General features: G+C 39.4%; 1 protein-coding gene across 4 annotated transcripts in view; it reads right to left on the reverse strand.

Moving 5' to 3' along the window:
- The window catches only part of CDC42BPA (CDC42 binding protein kinase alpha), a 157404-nt gene that overhangs the window by 104298 nt on the left and 36715 nt on the right, over positions 1–16391 (reverse strand). For all 4 annotated transcript variants that reach the window (XM_082214792.1, XM_082214791.1, XM_082214790.1 and 1 more), the window contains exons 2-3: positions 11230–11321; positions 416–499 (exon numbers count right to left, since the gene is read on the reverse strand). In XM_082214792.1, coding sequence (XP_082070918.1) covers positions 416–499; positions 11230–11321 — 176 coding nt within the window. The remainder of the gene's footprint in view (positions 1–415; positions 500–11229; positions 11322–16391) is intronic.

A 16391-nucleotide genomic window follows, 5' to 3' on the forward strand; every position in this document is an offset into this window, starting at 1 on the left:
TGGAAGTCTGGTTCTGCAAACAGAACTAGATTATTTCTAAACACAGAACTGTGTGCAAATTGTATATATGCCTAGTAGCTTTTAAGGTACTCTGTAAACACATTTTTGGGTTTCTCTGGTTGCAGAATCCATATCAAAACATCTTAGCAGACCAAAATCTGTATTTTAAAAGTTAGACATCAAAACTTGAAGGAAAGATCTTAAATCATTTTTGCAAGCAGGGTAATATTAAGCATACAAAGCAGAAGGAGTTTTGGAAATGGAAATGTTTTAGATTGGGCATTATTTCCCAAAATGTTCTGTGTTTATAAATAATCTAGTTCTGCATTTATTTCATGATATTTTATTTCAATAATGGAAGCCAAAACTAATAATCTTAACAGAAGCTTGAGTATACATTTCTTGAGAGTCTTACCTCAGCTCTTTTCAGCATCTCCCATTTATTTAATATTTTCATGGCAAATACCTTATCTGCGTTTTTCAATTTTACTACTGCAACCTGAAAAGATAAAATTAGTTTTTAATATATATCTCTACAGTATGTTCATAATACACCAATACATTTCCAGTGCAGTTCATTTTCATACAATCTTACTGCAAATAATGGTTGCATAACTTCAAATTTTACTGAAGAAATTTGTACCAACTGATGTTTAGATTTCACATATGCTGCAGTACCAAGTACAGTGGTACCTTGGGTTAAGTACTTAATTCATTCCGGAGGTCCGTTCTTAACCTGAAACTGTTCTTAACCTGAAGCACCACTTTAGCTAATGGGGCCTCCTGCTGCCGCTGCACGATTTCTGTTCTCATCCTGAAGCAAAGTTGTTAACCTGAAGCACTATCTCTGGGTTAGCGGAGTGTGTAACCTGAAGCGTATGTAACCCGAGGTACCACTGTACTTAATGACATAACCACAGACTGAGTATATTACGATTTTACTGTTTTAGGCCAGCAGATTCTATGAAGAAAATAAGAAAGCAACAGCTCAAAGGGAGCAGATCATGCAGTACAAAGACCTAAAAGAAACCTTATGCCAAATATGATAAACTCTGATGCTAAAATGTGCCCCTTCAGACTTGAAATGCAAGATGGACAGATTTTTTAATGCTCCATTGCATACAAAGTTCCCTATATGTAAGAAGATTAGCATATCTATCTCTAATTTTTATTTATTAATTACATTTATTAGATACCCAACAGCTATCACTCTCGAGGCATCATACAAAGTGGAAGAGGGATTAAAACAACAGCAATTGTGATACAGGATCCAACAATTACGAAAAATAGCAGCAACAGATTTAAAACGCAAGAAAAGTAAAAACCTATTTAAAAACTACAGAAACAGACGAATGATAACAGGAAATTTTAAAAGCAGCAGATTTTTGCCTGCCTGGGGAGTGTATTTCATAGACACAGAAGCATCACTGAGATAATTTACTACATTAAGAAGTGACCTCTTCCCACCTGCATAATGAAACAGGATATGTAATTCTATTGTCTCAATTATCATCTCAATCTGCATAATAAAAAAAGAAAGACCTTCAGTAGTTACCTGGGTAACCACTGCATCATGGCTCCTTCTTGTGCCATTGGGGTGACAGCAGAAGCCCAGGGGCCTGTGAGAGGAGTCCATGCTGTGGCTTGTTCCTATGCCAACACTGCTCCAGTTTCTAGAACAAGTCACAGCATGGACCCCTCCCATATATAGCCAGAGGTTTCTGATGTGACCTTCATGGTGTGAGAAACCACCACACTGAAGCAGTTCCCAGGCCATGAATGCAAGGCTGGTTCTAAATAAGTTTCCCTAACCCACAAGACGGGACCCTGTGAACACCAAATTCCTGATTCTATAACACTTACTTTTATGCTATATCTGTTTTTATGATACCTTTTAAGATTTGATGCTGCTTAATTTTTTTAAAATTTTAAGTTGTTCAGAAAAGCTGTTAAATAAATAAATAAATTAAATTCTATTAAACTTGTAGAAAACATAAAACGAGAACTCAAAAGTCTAATCACAGCTTGTCACATAGCAGTAGGAGTACGCCACACCCAAAATGAAAATACTCACTGATGAATGCATTTTAAGTAGTCACATTCCATACTGCCATTACTTGGAAAGGAAACTCCCAATCAATTCAAAAAATATTAACAATTATTTTTGTTTCTACCTGTTCACGCATTGGTACTCTGTGACAAAGATTTGTATCTGATTTTTCCCTTTGGGCTATCGACAAAAATAAAATAAGGTTGAACCTTGCCCTCTTGTCTATCTATCCATTCTTGGTGTGAGCCAATGAATCTGTGGGACAAATGTTGCAGCAGATGACAGCTTGATGAAAGTCTCTTTCATGAGCCCAAGCAAAGTCTCAAGCTAATACACCATGCTGAATTCTTATAAAAGTATAAAGCAGGAAACATGAAAACTTGGATGGAATAGTTATTAGTTCCCAGAATTGCTATGGTATAATAATCAAGTCTGACCTCTTCCACAATCCTACACTTGTAAAAATAAAATAGAACCCAGGAATATATGAAAATGAAGGGACAGAAGAAAATGTTTAATTTAAACTTTGTTTTGAAAATGTTTGTGCCTACCACTAGTAATAGTTAAATGTACTTCTCATATAGTATACCTGGTACAGATTTTATATGTCTTCTTTTTCTTAAGTGTTTTACTGATCAGAACTAATGTGTTCTTATCAAAAAATCTAAAAACTTCTCTAGAAGTCATCATAGCACTTTATTAGGGCACAGTTAAGGTGAAAGTAATCCTCAGAAGAAGATTATTTTCTTTTCATAGTTTATGTTATGGCACAGTTAAAAGTAATGTTGGTTGTACATGAATTTTCCCCGTTTACTGTTTTGTGTACATTTACAAAACATAGAGATGGACACATCAGTTAATTTTCATACCACTTTGTATGTGTTCACAAATTCTGGAGTAATCTGCTAAAAACAATCACATTTAAACACATATTTTGTATCAATGTATGTGATAAAATGTATGTTACATTGTGAAAGACCTGCTGGACTAGCTAAACTGACAACAGGTCCTGAAAGCTTTCTTAACTTAAGCCATTCTGGAAGCAATACTAAACTGACACTCTCAGGCTGCATGAAATTTGGTTCAGAATTACCGGGAACAATGAATTTGACTTAGGAAGCAGGAGCTGGCTATGGTACTGTGCGCTCTTCCCCTAACCTCTCTCCTCCTAAACATAAGTACACTACGTGATCCTGCCAACTAACCAGAGATCACTCTTAATCCAGCATTTGAACTCAGAATGTGAAACTGGTTTTAAATCCTGTTTAAAAAAATTAACAACGGTGAACTTATTTCCATCTCTTCTTTCCTTTGTAAATTCATTAACTGGCTAACCTACCTCTTATTTTACTCCCAAACTGGGAGGCACAAGAGGACTGTGGAAATTTGCAAGCTTTCTGGTCCGGCCAGGCAATGGTCCAATCCATACCTTCCTCTTATTTTCTCTCAAAAGTATGGAGCAACGTCTGGCAAGCAGACAAGGCAGATTCTAACTTAGCAAAATCCTTGGTGAAATCCAAGACTCAAATTAAAGTTCTTTATACATGAGATTCAAGATAAAGCAAGCAAGAAAAACAGGAGGTTGTTTTAAAATGAAAATAAACAGCATCTTATAACTAGCTCTTATACTTGAAACAGATACTAAAGTTAGTTTTAATAAGTTACATATGAACTGTAAGATACTTCAACACGCCAATCACAAGCAAGCAGGCAAAGCTTCCCCAAGTAAAACAAAGAAAATGGTATTTCTGAAAATGATCTACAGTAGTTTTATTTTGTGTTCTAGGGGGCCAATGACAAAAAAGAGGGAAGCAAGTGATCAATCAGACAGGGTGCAATTCTTTTCAGGTTTCACTAGTGATGTGAGGTTTCCAGAAAATTTAAATTGGAACATTTTCAGTTTGCATCAGAAAATTGTCTTATTGCTTAGAGAACAGCCAATTTTGCATGTTTCTTTCACTTATGCAAGGGGCACGGGTGGCGCTGTGGGTTAAACCACAGAGCCTAGGACTTGCCCATCAGAAGGTTGGCAGTTTGAATCCCCGCGAAAGGGTGAGCTCCCATTGCTCGGTCCCTGCTCCTGCCAACCTAGCAGTTCGAAAGCACGTCAAAGTGCAAGTAGATAAATAGGTAACGCTCCGACGAGAAGGTAAACGGTGTTTCCGTGTGCTGCTCTGGTTCTCCAGAAGCGGCTTAGTCATGCTGGCCACATGACCCGGAAGCTGTACGCTGGCTCCCTCGGCCAATAAAGCAAGATGAGCACCGCAACCCCAGAGTCGGTCACGACTGGACCTAATGGTCAGGGGTCCCTTTACCTTTACCTTTACTTATATACATTTAGTGAACAAAGCTAAAAACTTTGAAACTATCAAGCTTGCCTAATAATTATTTGCATCAATTCATTATTAGTAATGAATTTATGAAAAGGAAAGATTTCTGTGGAAAAATAAAAGCACTGGAATGTTTTCACCTTTCTTCGTGAAGACATTTTTATTGTAATTTTAACAGTTTTTTATTTCAACAGTGCTGTGGCTTTATGGGAACTTAAAAGGCAACAGGCAAATGGCAACATGGGTAAACAAAGAAAGAAAACAAGCAGAAATGAGAATGACAATGGAAAAGCAATTCAAAATAGTCTGACTTAAATCCAAATTTATAGTGCAAGGATAAAACTCTTCTTGTTCTAAAAGTGGTTTAAAGTGAGAATGTCCTAATATGTCAGAATGGACTGATTTAAATCACCAAAAATAATAATTAAATATTTAGACTTAATCAAGTTTTTCTGCATTTTCAGAACAAAAGTACATACCAATTGGTTGCTACAACAATTAAAAAGCATACTGATATGCAACTAAATAAAGCATTAGAACCACAATCCAAAATGTCTGGTTATGCAACCCACATGCCTTTTACATTACACACAATCTGCTTATAGACAAAGGAGGACAAGTGGGAAATTAATAAACTTCTGTTTGCCTCTGTGTACATTTACCATGATAATTGCTAAGATCACGTACTTAGAAACAAGGAACACAATACAGTATGAGATAAGGGAGCTGGATTGTTGGCTAAAGACCCATAACTTTCGAGAAACAAGAGTAGTAATTATTGGACAAAAATTCTTGTTTTTTTTCTTGTGCAGGATTTAATTAAATGTGCCTGCTAAGATGGTTACAAATTGGAGTTTTTCAGGAAAGTAGAGAATATAAATTTCAAGTACATAAAATCTAGTGGGATCCAATGGGCAGAATTATTTTCATTGCAGGTGCTATGGGAACATATTCTTATGCTCACTTCTCCCAACACAAATCGATTCTCATTTCTGGCCAAAATTCTTGGAAAGCTAAAGAAATCTGCTGAGGGATCAATCATATTGGCTAGGATCCTCCGCATCTCCCTTCTATCAATCTACTCTCAAGTGCTGGCAGAAGATTTTAAATAATTATACTTTAAAGGGTAAGAGACCACTTTAAATTCTATACACAAAATCAGATGAGGGGGTGGGGATTGCCCAATACTGACTTGTATTATGAAGCATTCCAATTCCGCCAACTTTGTTTCATGATTTTAAAATCTTGTAAACATCGGACCACACTGTAGAAGGTATTGCTGAACCAAGGTCCACACCTTTTTGGAATGAGAACATGGCAGTTCTACGAAAAATCGCTTTATTCTCAACACCTTTCAAACATGGGAAGTGTATCCCATCTGCTCCTCATTATTTCAAGCTTAGAGATTTTTATAAGAATAATATACCGGTCGCCCAGGAACAGCTCTGGGTGGACCTGAGATGCTTGAGTCTGGGCCTCACAAGGTTTGAGGCCATTTTGCTAATACAGTAGAGGGCAATCTGGGAAAGGACTGTTGGCTAATATATATAGGGCACTGACAGACACTACTGAGGGGCCCCTAACAGAATTGAAAAGTACATGGGAAAAGGAGCTTGGAAACAAGACTGAGGATACACACACACACACACACACACACTTCACAACCTTCAAAAGCTCTCTAACCAGCAGTTAAACAGCAAAGAGAAACAAAATCAAAGTGACAATTACACTATTTCATCCCTTCCCTGCAAAAGTCTGGTCACTGATTTATTAAATCTGAAAATTTAATATTTTTAAGTGTATTTTTCCTCCATGAACAGCCTGCTAAAAATGCTTGGTATGTGCTGATATAAACATTTTGGTTTTAGTCTGAAAGGAGAAAGAAGCCAAAATCCTTCTTCCAACTGTTTTCCATATTTCCCACAAACAGTAATGCTTCCTGGCTTGCCGTCAAACTCTTTCTGCCTCTTCACAAGGTTTGGTCTCTCATGTACTTGTACATCAACACATTGCCGTTCCTTCTTAATTATTTTAATGGATGCAGCTATCTGGAGGGAAAAAAATTTGCTAACAGATTCCTACTGCTTCTTGGATAAGCAATAGTTTAAAAAGAAACACACTGAAGGTAGTAGGAATGTTAGTCATTTTGTGCTCATTTGGCTTTTAAGGGCAGCACACATATGAATTTCATAAAATCAAAGAATTGTAGAGTTGGAAGGGACCCAGAGGATCATCTAGTCCAACATTCAGATTCGCATAAATAATCCACGTCTTGGAATAAAGTGACACTGAGATGAAACAGCCACACCCAATTCTTCATTCTAAATTAAGAAAAGCCTGGACTCCTTGTAGTATACCCCAGGGATTTCCCCTGTAAACTATCCCAAGTTATGCAGACTGAAGGTCTGATACCAAGGAACTGTAATTAACTCCTCTCGTCTTGCAGTCTCTTGCTCCAGCAAGAAGCCTTTGCAAAGCAGAGGGATTTCGTGTAAACCACCATCTCATCCCTCAATGACACCCCTCCTCCTCTCCACCCTGTCCCACATCTGCAAGAAGATCTTAATTTGGTCTGGAAGACTACAGTACTTGAAAAGCCTGTATTGGCTTAAGGCTCCCTATACTACATAGAGCTCAGGATCATGCTGCCTAAGGGTTAGAAATTATCAGCAGATATAATACTCTCCTGTGAAATGTTGCTATTCTCTTTAGCTCCCCTAAAAATTACACACTTTCCAAAAAGGAATATTAGAGTTCAATTTTGCAATAGACTAAATTTCAGTGACAACTGCTATTATCCGGAATAATTGGTTAAACCTTGTCCAAACCCTTCAGAGTATAGAGACAGAAAATTTCATCCAGAAGCAGGCATGCTCAGTCTGGTTCATTTACTTTATGACGGAGATGTTATCTGTACTAACAAGTCCAACACATGTACACAAAAGGGAAGTTAGGGTTCAAACAAATGCCACATCTTACTGAAACACATCACAAATTTTATATTTTGTGAAGTACTTATTTTGTCTGCCCTGACTCTACTTCCAATCCAGCTCTAAAAAAATGAGAAAGGACAAAACCTTTCTCTCTACGTATTCTCTCCATCTAATGTTTCTGTAAACTTCTATTATGTATTATTTCTAAGACAAACAAAAAAAAGCCCCCAAAACATGGACTTGCATCATAAGGAGGGTGTTCCAACTTCATGAAAGTTTTGTTTGTCCTTTCTGTACCTTTTCCTGCTCAAGGATATTCTTTTTGAGATGAGGCAACCAGAATTGTACACAGCATTTTCAACACAGCCATAACCATATACATCTTTTAGGGTACTTGTTAGCCCCACTCCCCCTTTCTTAAGCCCAAACATGGGATTTTCGTTGTTCACAGATGCTGCACACTGAGTTGACATTTTAATGGATCTATTAATCATTACCATACTGAAATTTTAGTGTTGTATGGGTACCACCAAACCAGTGAAACACCAGCTCAGACTGAGCCTGCTCCCCTAAAAGGAAGTGGCAGTAGTGCCAAAGAACTTGCTAGCAGCAACAGCAGAAGTACCAGTTGCCACAGGAACCCAGGCCAGGAGCGCTGTACCAACCAAGTTGCAGGGAGCCAAACAAAGTGCCATTGCAATGGGAATGGCGCAGGGTCCGAGTCCAGAACAAAATGATGCTTCATGGGAGCATGTGCAGCTTTCACTGACCTACTTCTAGCAAAGAGACAAAGACTGAATTGGGAACATCTCCCCCCCCCCACACACACACACATAGAAGGCAGGAGGAGGGTGCTGGCAGAAATCCTGCAGAGAATGAGCAGGAAGCTGAAGGGGCTGCAGAAACAAGAACAAGGACTTAGCCACCCTGGGTAACCTACTCGTCTGCCTCATGTGTCATCCACAAACATGGGAACCTCACAGTTCACACCTACTTCCAGATGATTTCTGCAGGTAGCATCAGTGTTAATCTAGAACAGGGTGATCCAACCCATGGCTCACAAGCCACCTGAGGCCCATGAGGCTTTTTTTGGCAGCCCTTGGCAAGAAGACAACACATTAAAACCTTTAAAATTTGTGGTTTTCTCATGCATTGTTAACAAAAGCACATACATCTGTTTGTGTACTAAACTTGTTTAATAATTAAATATATTGTGTGTTTTATGTATTTAATTAAGTATATAAATTGTGTATATTAAGTATATTGCAAACGCTTTAATTAATGATATGTAAATTTAATTCAGTGTGTGGCCTGCGGGTTCTGGGATGAAGTACTCTTGCAACCCGCTTGGTATGAAAAGTTGGACTGCCATGATCTAGAACCCGGGAGAACCTACTGCTTACTTACATCCATTGCAGACTTAAGAAACCGCAAAGCAAAGGTCTTTCCAGATCATTCTTCCTTCCGGGACTTCCGGGTTAGCGCCTCCGGCAATGGCGGATTTCCTCTGATCTGGAGGAATCCGCTCCATGGAAATCAGGGTCTGGACCGCCACGGCGAGGCGGAGACCCACTAAAAACCACAGGCGGGAGAAGCCTGTGGACGTGGGATTCGGCTGGCACCTTTTGCGCCTCCCCTACTCGCGGGGAAACCCGGTTTCGGGGATCCGGAGCGACGTGGGGTGAGCGGCGCGGTGCTTCAAATCGACTGCTTCTTTCACGGAGTGAAGCCCCATTGCTGTTGCCAGAGAGCGCTGACTTTTTCCTGTGGACAATTGGACTCTAAACAACTACCCGTGAGTAGAACGGAAAATTGGATCTCTAAACTTCGTAATTTGGTATCGAAACAGGAAGGTTTCAAACAGGAAGTCCACCTTCCTCTTTTGTAAATAGATTGAAGCAAAGACGTTGCAAGCTAAAGCCTGGAAAGTCTTTTGTAAAGGATTAAATCTCCATCGGTCAAAATTACTAAACCCCCCTTGGAAGCAGGAGAAGAGGGGGGAAACTTTAGATCGTTTAAGCCTGCAGGAGAGAGAGTGAAGAAAGATAAATCACTACCGTTTCGAACCTGGGAACGGGCTGCCAGTAAGATTGACATTTTGGGAAAGTTCATTGACTGTGAATAAAACGTATGTTGACAGATAGTTAAATAAGAGAAATATATTGTTTCCATTGTTGCCTTTTGCACTTAAAAAGGAGCAAAAAAGTAACTGAAAATCGAAACTAACTCTGTCGCTGGATTTGTGTTCAAAAGTATGGGTACAAATAGAAATTGTTTCCCCTAGAGGGAGCTTTTGAAACTGTTGCAGGAGTGGAGCTGGGGAATTTTCCAGCTGCATAGATTATAAAGATCGTGAGAATCAGAGACTGACCTTGGACAAGAATGTTGACAGAAGAAGCCTTAGTGATTGCATTTTGCAAGACAAGTGCTTTATTGGAACAGCTTCATGAGAAGACGGATGTGATGATTATTAAAATTGACAATTTGGGACAAAAAATGACTGAGTTGGGACAAAAAGTGAATACCTATACAGAAATTACTCAGGAATTGACTCAGGAACCTGTTTTGACATGGCAAGCTGTGGAGAAGTCGAAGGAGAAAGTTGTTGTTGAACCTCAAGTAATTCAAGTGGAGAGAGCCCCGGCCTCACAGAGGCAATTTGATGAACATAAGCTGTTGCCCTTTATGATCGAATCTAGAGAAAGCTAGATTTGGTGGGATGGAGCCCTGCTTGGATTGGAGAAGGAAAGCTGGATAGATCCTCTTATGCAGGGATGCTCTGGCCTTTGGGATCTGGATTTGGGTCAGGGGGAGATTGGCGCTCTGAAATACCTTTTGGACTTTAGTTCTGACTATGGAGAATGGGCTGACCTGTCGAGAAGGAATAAAGACACTGTTAGGTTGGAGTTTCCCCGAGAGCTACTCCTCAATGCCAAAGGAAGGGAATTAAGAACAAGATCAGCAGAAGATAAAGTAAAGTGCATGTATAAATATGAGGAAGATCTTCAAAAGGGACATGGAAGAGAGTTAAGAGCCTTGGACAGAAGGTCACCAGGTTGATGGACTATATGGTATTGATAGAAAGGACTGACAGAATCCGAGACCAGGGAGAAGAGACGGCGGAAGAAGATTGGGGGGGGGGGAGTTTTTTTAAAAAATTATTTAGAGAAATGTTGCAAAATTAATGAGTGTTAGAAAAATGTTGGAATGAAATTATATGGCTTTAGTAGAAATGTTATAAGGAGTTAAGTATAAATAGGTTTTAAGGTTTTAATGGTAAGATAAGGTTAAAAAAATTAAGATAATTAAATGAAAGAAAACAGTGAAAGATGGAAAGGATTTGCTGAAACAATTAATAACTAGAACACAAAAAGGGAGGTGTGAGGAGGTCGTTGAAACAAGTTAATGAAAGATAAAGATATGGAAATATTGGATGTGTTTTTAACTGTTTTTGTTTTTGTTTTGATGTATTGTGTCTTTTGCTTTTTTATATGTATTGTAATGTATTGATTTGTATTGTTTATTTTTTCTCTTTCTTTTTTACTGCTTTTTTTAATTCTTAAACTTTGAATAAATATTATTTTTTTAAAAAACACAGATAATTCTTCCTTCCAGTACTGTGACCATATAGTGATAGCTTTAGAAAGTTTGTACAAAATGTTCAGCCCACAAATCCTTAAATATGCAAAGCAAAGAAATAAATAAACAAACAAATAAAGTGACATTAGTAATGAGGTCCTAATGCCCCTACAAAAATAAGTGCAGAAAACCAACAAACTGTGGAATGAATTGAATTCAAGTGCCCAACAGTGCATACAATGCATTTCCACATCAAAAAAGCTTAGAAGTATATCCTGTGATTTAGTTGTACATATGATTCTTCCACAGGCCCGTTCAACATCTAAATAACTCTTACCTCCCCAAAGGCTCCTCGGCCAATCACCTTCAAGATTTCAAAGTCTTCTTTATGTAGTCGCATCTGTTTCACTTTAGACGTGAAAGGCTTGGCTGGAACAAAGGAAAATATCAATCATTTTAGGCAGAGTAACAATATTAATATATTAAAAACCTGTACACGACTAACATTTAAAAATGAGTGGTATAACCTATTATCTACCAAAAACTAATCAAAATTATCAGGATTTGACAACATGTTCACAGTAGACATCATTCTACATACATACAGCAAGTATTTGAAATACCTCCATGGTATTTACATATTACCGTCTGCATAAATTTTTGAAGTTAAAATCTTATTGAGCTTTTTTTGGGGGGGAAACTAAGTTATTGAGCTCCCCCCCCCCCATTTTTTTTTGGCCAAAGTTGCTGAGTTTTTTTGCAAAATCACAAATAAATTAGATGTTTTTGAGCTATTTATTAGGAAAATCAGCAAAAACGATGCTGCCCAACATCAGTTGTCATATGTTCCCGGACATTTAACTGATTTCTGGCCGGATTTTGCTTTCGACTGTGGTATTCCAGCTGTGCCCAGGAAATTCTGGACATATGGCACCCTTAAGCTAGAAGGTTGTTCATCTATCCAGATCAAAATGGGAGCAATCTACAGTTATTTAAAGTTTAAAATTAAATAAATAGGATTGGGAAATACTATCATGAATTTCCATATTGTAGCTATCTGATACCTTAAAGAGCTATGCAAAAGAATAGACTCTGGAAAAGAACTGTGGTTTGTCATGTGGGGATTGCGGAAAACTTCACCTGTCAATTTTTTCTCTTTTTTCTGGCTCTCGTTTCCTCTGGTCATTCTACAGAACTCACAAAACACAAAGGCTGAGAAAACAGAACTGACAGTCTAAACCAAATGGACAGTTCATGAGATAGAAGAGGTAACTCATTATAAACACATTTCAGCTATAACCTAAGAGGAGTCCAATTTGAGGGTTATGGGCAGAGCCCTTCAAAATTTCCATACCAGCTCACAGCTCTTTGAACACTAGAGGAAAGAGCCATAGCTCAGTGGTGGTGTATCTGCTTTGCATGCAAAGAGTCCCAGGCTCAATCCCTGCCATCTCCAGGTCGGGCTGGGAATGTTCCCTACATGGAAGCCACTGCCTATCAGTGGAAGCAATACTGAGCTAGATAGACTAGTTCAGTGTTTCACAACCTTTTTTGGGCAAAGGCACACTTGTTTCATGAAAAAAATCTCGAGGCACACCACCATGCCAGATGGGGAAAGGTCACTTTTTACTTATGTAAAAAAAAAATAAAAAAATAGTAACAGCATAGAAGGTAATGGTTAGGCTAGCATCCCTCTTCCAAATATGCTAGGTTTTTATTTGCAGGGACTGTTCTACATGGGAAAGCATTCAGCACTGTCATTCTCCCATCTGCCATCTGAATTGGTACTATTCTGGGTCAACTTACTCTGCTGCATGTGTAGATGAAAATGGCACCAAGTGTGGGGGAGGGGGCAGAACAGGTTTCAGATACAGGATATTAAGCATACACGTACTTCAGATTGAACTGGTTGCTTGCTTTGCAAGTTTTCATTTCCCAAATGACTGCCTTGGCAAGCGCAATACCTACCAGGCTCAACGCCGGTCTCGCGCTGCCGCTTCCCGCGCTCTCAAGGGCCCGGGAGGAGGAAGGCGTGAAGGCAATCCCGAAGGCGCGAAAACCTCACGCATGCGCAGGCCTTCCGCCTGCGACAGCCCAGTAGGCCGGCCGAAGCGAGCGGCGATGGGATGTGGGAGGGAGCTCGCTCGCCACCCTGTGTGTGCCTATGTGGGGCACGTTACAGCCCCGTGACGTCAGCGCCACGCAGGCAGCCAGGCAGGCAGACGGCGAGAGCCCCGCGCTGGGCGGCCTCTCCTCGCTGCCGCCGCCCCGCCTCTCGCCGCCCGACTCGCCCGCCTCCCTCCCACGGCACACCAGGCAACGTCTCGCGGCACACTAGTGTGCCGCGGAACACCGGTTGGGAAACACTGCTCTACTTCTCCTTAGATTTAATCAAGTAATTCACAATCTAATCTACATAGTGCTTGTATAATGTTTCTTTTGTGTGTTTTTTAACTGCAACTTTTTTTCATTCTAAACTTTGGTTTGTTGTTTGGCTATTAATTCCCCCTTATAAGAATGGTGCACCATGACTCTTAGCTAAAGATCTCAAACACGTGCTGGTGGAGTGTACATTCATATGTATGTGCAGGGAAGGTCATGCATTAATAAGAAGCTGTCGTGGGAATACTTGAAAAATAAGCACTGGTAAAAGTAGTGAGGGGGGGAGTAACTTCTAAAATATGCCTGTGCTACATCTGATGATTTATGATATCACTACATCTTTAATAATGTTTAGAATACTTTTCATGACTAAGAAAATAGTTAAGGAACTATGTGACCATAGGGTTCCATAAAGACAGATAGTGCAAGAATAATTAATTCCCTGGGCCATTTATTTTTGAACAGCTCTAACTTGAGATGTCAATTTGCTGTATCATCAACATCATCATAATTTCTCTGCCATGTAAACATCTGCAGTCTTTGCAGCAGCAAAATCATTAAGAAAAAAACTCAGTGGCCAAACTATGAAGATGTTCCCTCACAGCAGTTTCATTGCTTGGTCAGCAAAGAGGTCTGAGCAAGCAGCTACTGCTTACTGGATAAGAACATAAGAAAAATTCTGCTGGGTCAGACCAAGGATCAACCTAGCACATCATCACATTTCTAATATTAACTATGCAGATACTTTTAAGAATCCCACAAGCAGATCATGAAAGCAACAGTCCTTGTCATTTTGCTTCCTTTATCACCACTGAACATAAACAAAGCTTCTATCATGTCACCTCTCGCTCACCTTTTCTTTGAATCAAAAAGCCCGAATGCAACCTTTCATTACATCGGCAAACTGGAATCTTGTGCAGATGAAACAAGCAGAAGAACACAACATTGATCTCTAATGAAGTTTGCTGCCCTGCCACAGAAGAGTTCCAATCATTGCCCACCCAGTTTAAAATTAAACTAGGAGCATTTCTAAAGTGAATCTACTTCCTAATATAAGGGTATTTAACCAAATCCTGTGGACTAAGACATTAACTTTTCAATCAAAATGAGTGTTGTACAGGCTACTACAGAGGATGTTGACATGGGACTCCATCTTATCAAGTTCACACACATTACTGCCTCCCACAAAACCAGCAGGACTTAGAATTCCGGCTCTCTCTGACTGATTCTGGAAGAAGATCAGAAGGGCAGTGCTATAGGGCTTACTGGCTCTGGAAATATGATGTGGGAGGATCAAAACTAGGGGAAACAGAGCAGACAAGCAGGGATCAGGTAAACATAGAATTCGGACTGAACATTCTTAGTGCATACAGCAGGCTTAGCTTACAGAAGGGATGGAACAGAAAAAAATTCCACAAACGCAGAGACCGAGAACCACAAGATGAGATGCAATTAAGAAAAACTCCTGTCATGTGCTGTTGACCAGCCTATCAGCAATCTCTTTCTACTTAAGAGGGGGCAGGACTATAGTTCAATGTTCCAGCACATGCTTTGCAGGCAGATGTGCACAGGTTCCATTCCTGACATCTTAAAAACGATCAGATAGAAGGTGTCAGAAAAGACATCCACATAAAGCCTCAAAGAGTTGCTGGCAGTTAGAGTAGACTAGTCAGAAAAATGATCTGACCTTTTAAGGTAGATTCCTGTGCTCCTTTTACAGGGCAGAGTCAAGAATAGCCAGATGAGTCCAGTTTGTGTTTAACTGTCAGTCAAAAACATAGGAAGGAGGACTGGTTTCTGTCATATAATGGAACATACATCAAACCCATTCATGACTGCGCTCTGGACAAAACACACTGAAAAGTGTGCCTTGCAAAAAGTAATTCACAGTGGGAAAGTGGCCAAATAAAAATGGCCCTCAGGCTCTTCTGATTTGGACTCTGAAGTCAACACAGCAAGGCATGGTGCTGTTACACAGGAAATCTACAAAATACTGCTGCAGTGCAGATGGATGGCGGCAGCAATGTGCAAGAGGAATTTCCCTGTGCAACCCTTCCTTCTTAATATAGGCATAGAAATAGTGCAGAGAATGAAGGGAAGGATAGACACACATATACTATAACAGAATACAGACTCCAAAAACGGTCAAAACAACAGCCGGGGGGAGAGGGGGTGACACAGAAATTTGGTTTGCAAGTCTGAGCTATCAAAGCCAAAACAGGGAAGAAAAACAAAAGATGGAATGAAGAAGAGTGAATCAACCCTTCACACACAAGCACACATATATTCTAAAGGCACTTAAAAAAAGAAGACTGCAACTGCCTGCCAATTTTCTGTCTAGCAGATGAGGGAAAACCCTATAGTCTGCAGGAATGGCAGCTGGGTAACAGAATGTTATTTACACCAAGGTTAAAAAAGAAAGAAAAAGCCACAAACATCTCTCTCAGTTTTAACAGTTATTACTCTGTTTTCACTCTTTAGAATCATTCTTCACATACTTTCCCTGACAAACAGAAAAGTGCCAACATCTGGAAGTAAAGCTGAAAAAGATCTGGCATTTCCTGAAAATATAAAGTACACCCACAGGTTCCTGCCCTTTAATAGTATAGTTACGAGAATAATATTTTTATCCCTAATCATGCACAAAAATGTAACACATTTCTAGCTAGGTCAACTGGAGATCACCCAAACATCATTGGCTACACCCTATTCCACCCTAGGATGGAGAATTTAATTTTTTTGTTAAACAATCAGTTTTTTAAAATTTAAAATTGAGTTATTTCATTTAAAGCAGATTTTATCCAAAAAATAAATGAAATGAAATAAAATTGTAAAGACTACATTTCTGGCCTAACCTCATGTAGCTTGTGTTTAAGATACTCATATCCTGCTTCAAAGTCCTGATGGTCTCTCAGAGTGGTTTACAAAAAGGTTATTGCAATAAAAATCACATTCAAACCTGGTATCAGAAACAGAAATAATGTGGTGACCTATGGTACAATTGTTCAGGTGACATTTCCTGCCCTCCTCCTTCTGCCATCACCTACTAGGCACTGAAGCTCACTGATGATCTATGAGGCAAGGGAGTGGGGTTGAGAACTTTTATCTTCTTCCACC

This window comes from Podarcis vaucheri (assembly GCF_965113315.1).
Source record: "Podarcis vaucheri genome assembly, chromosome: 3".
NCBI classification, from domain to species: domain Eukaryota; kingdom Metazoa; phylum Chordata; class Lepidosauria; order Squamata; family Lacertidae; genus Podarcis; species Podarcis vaucheri.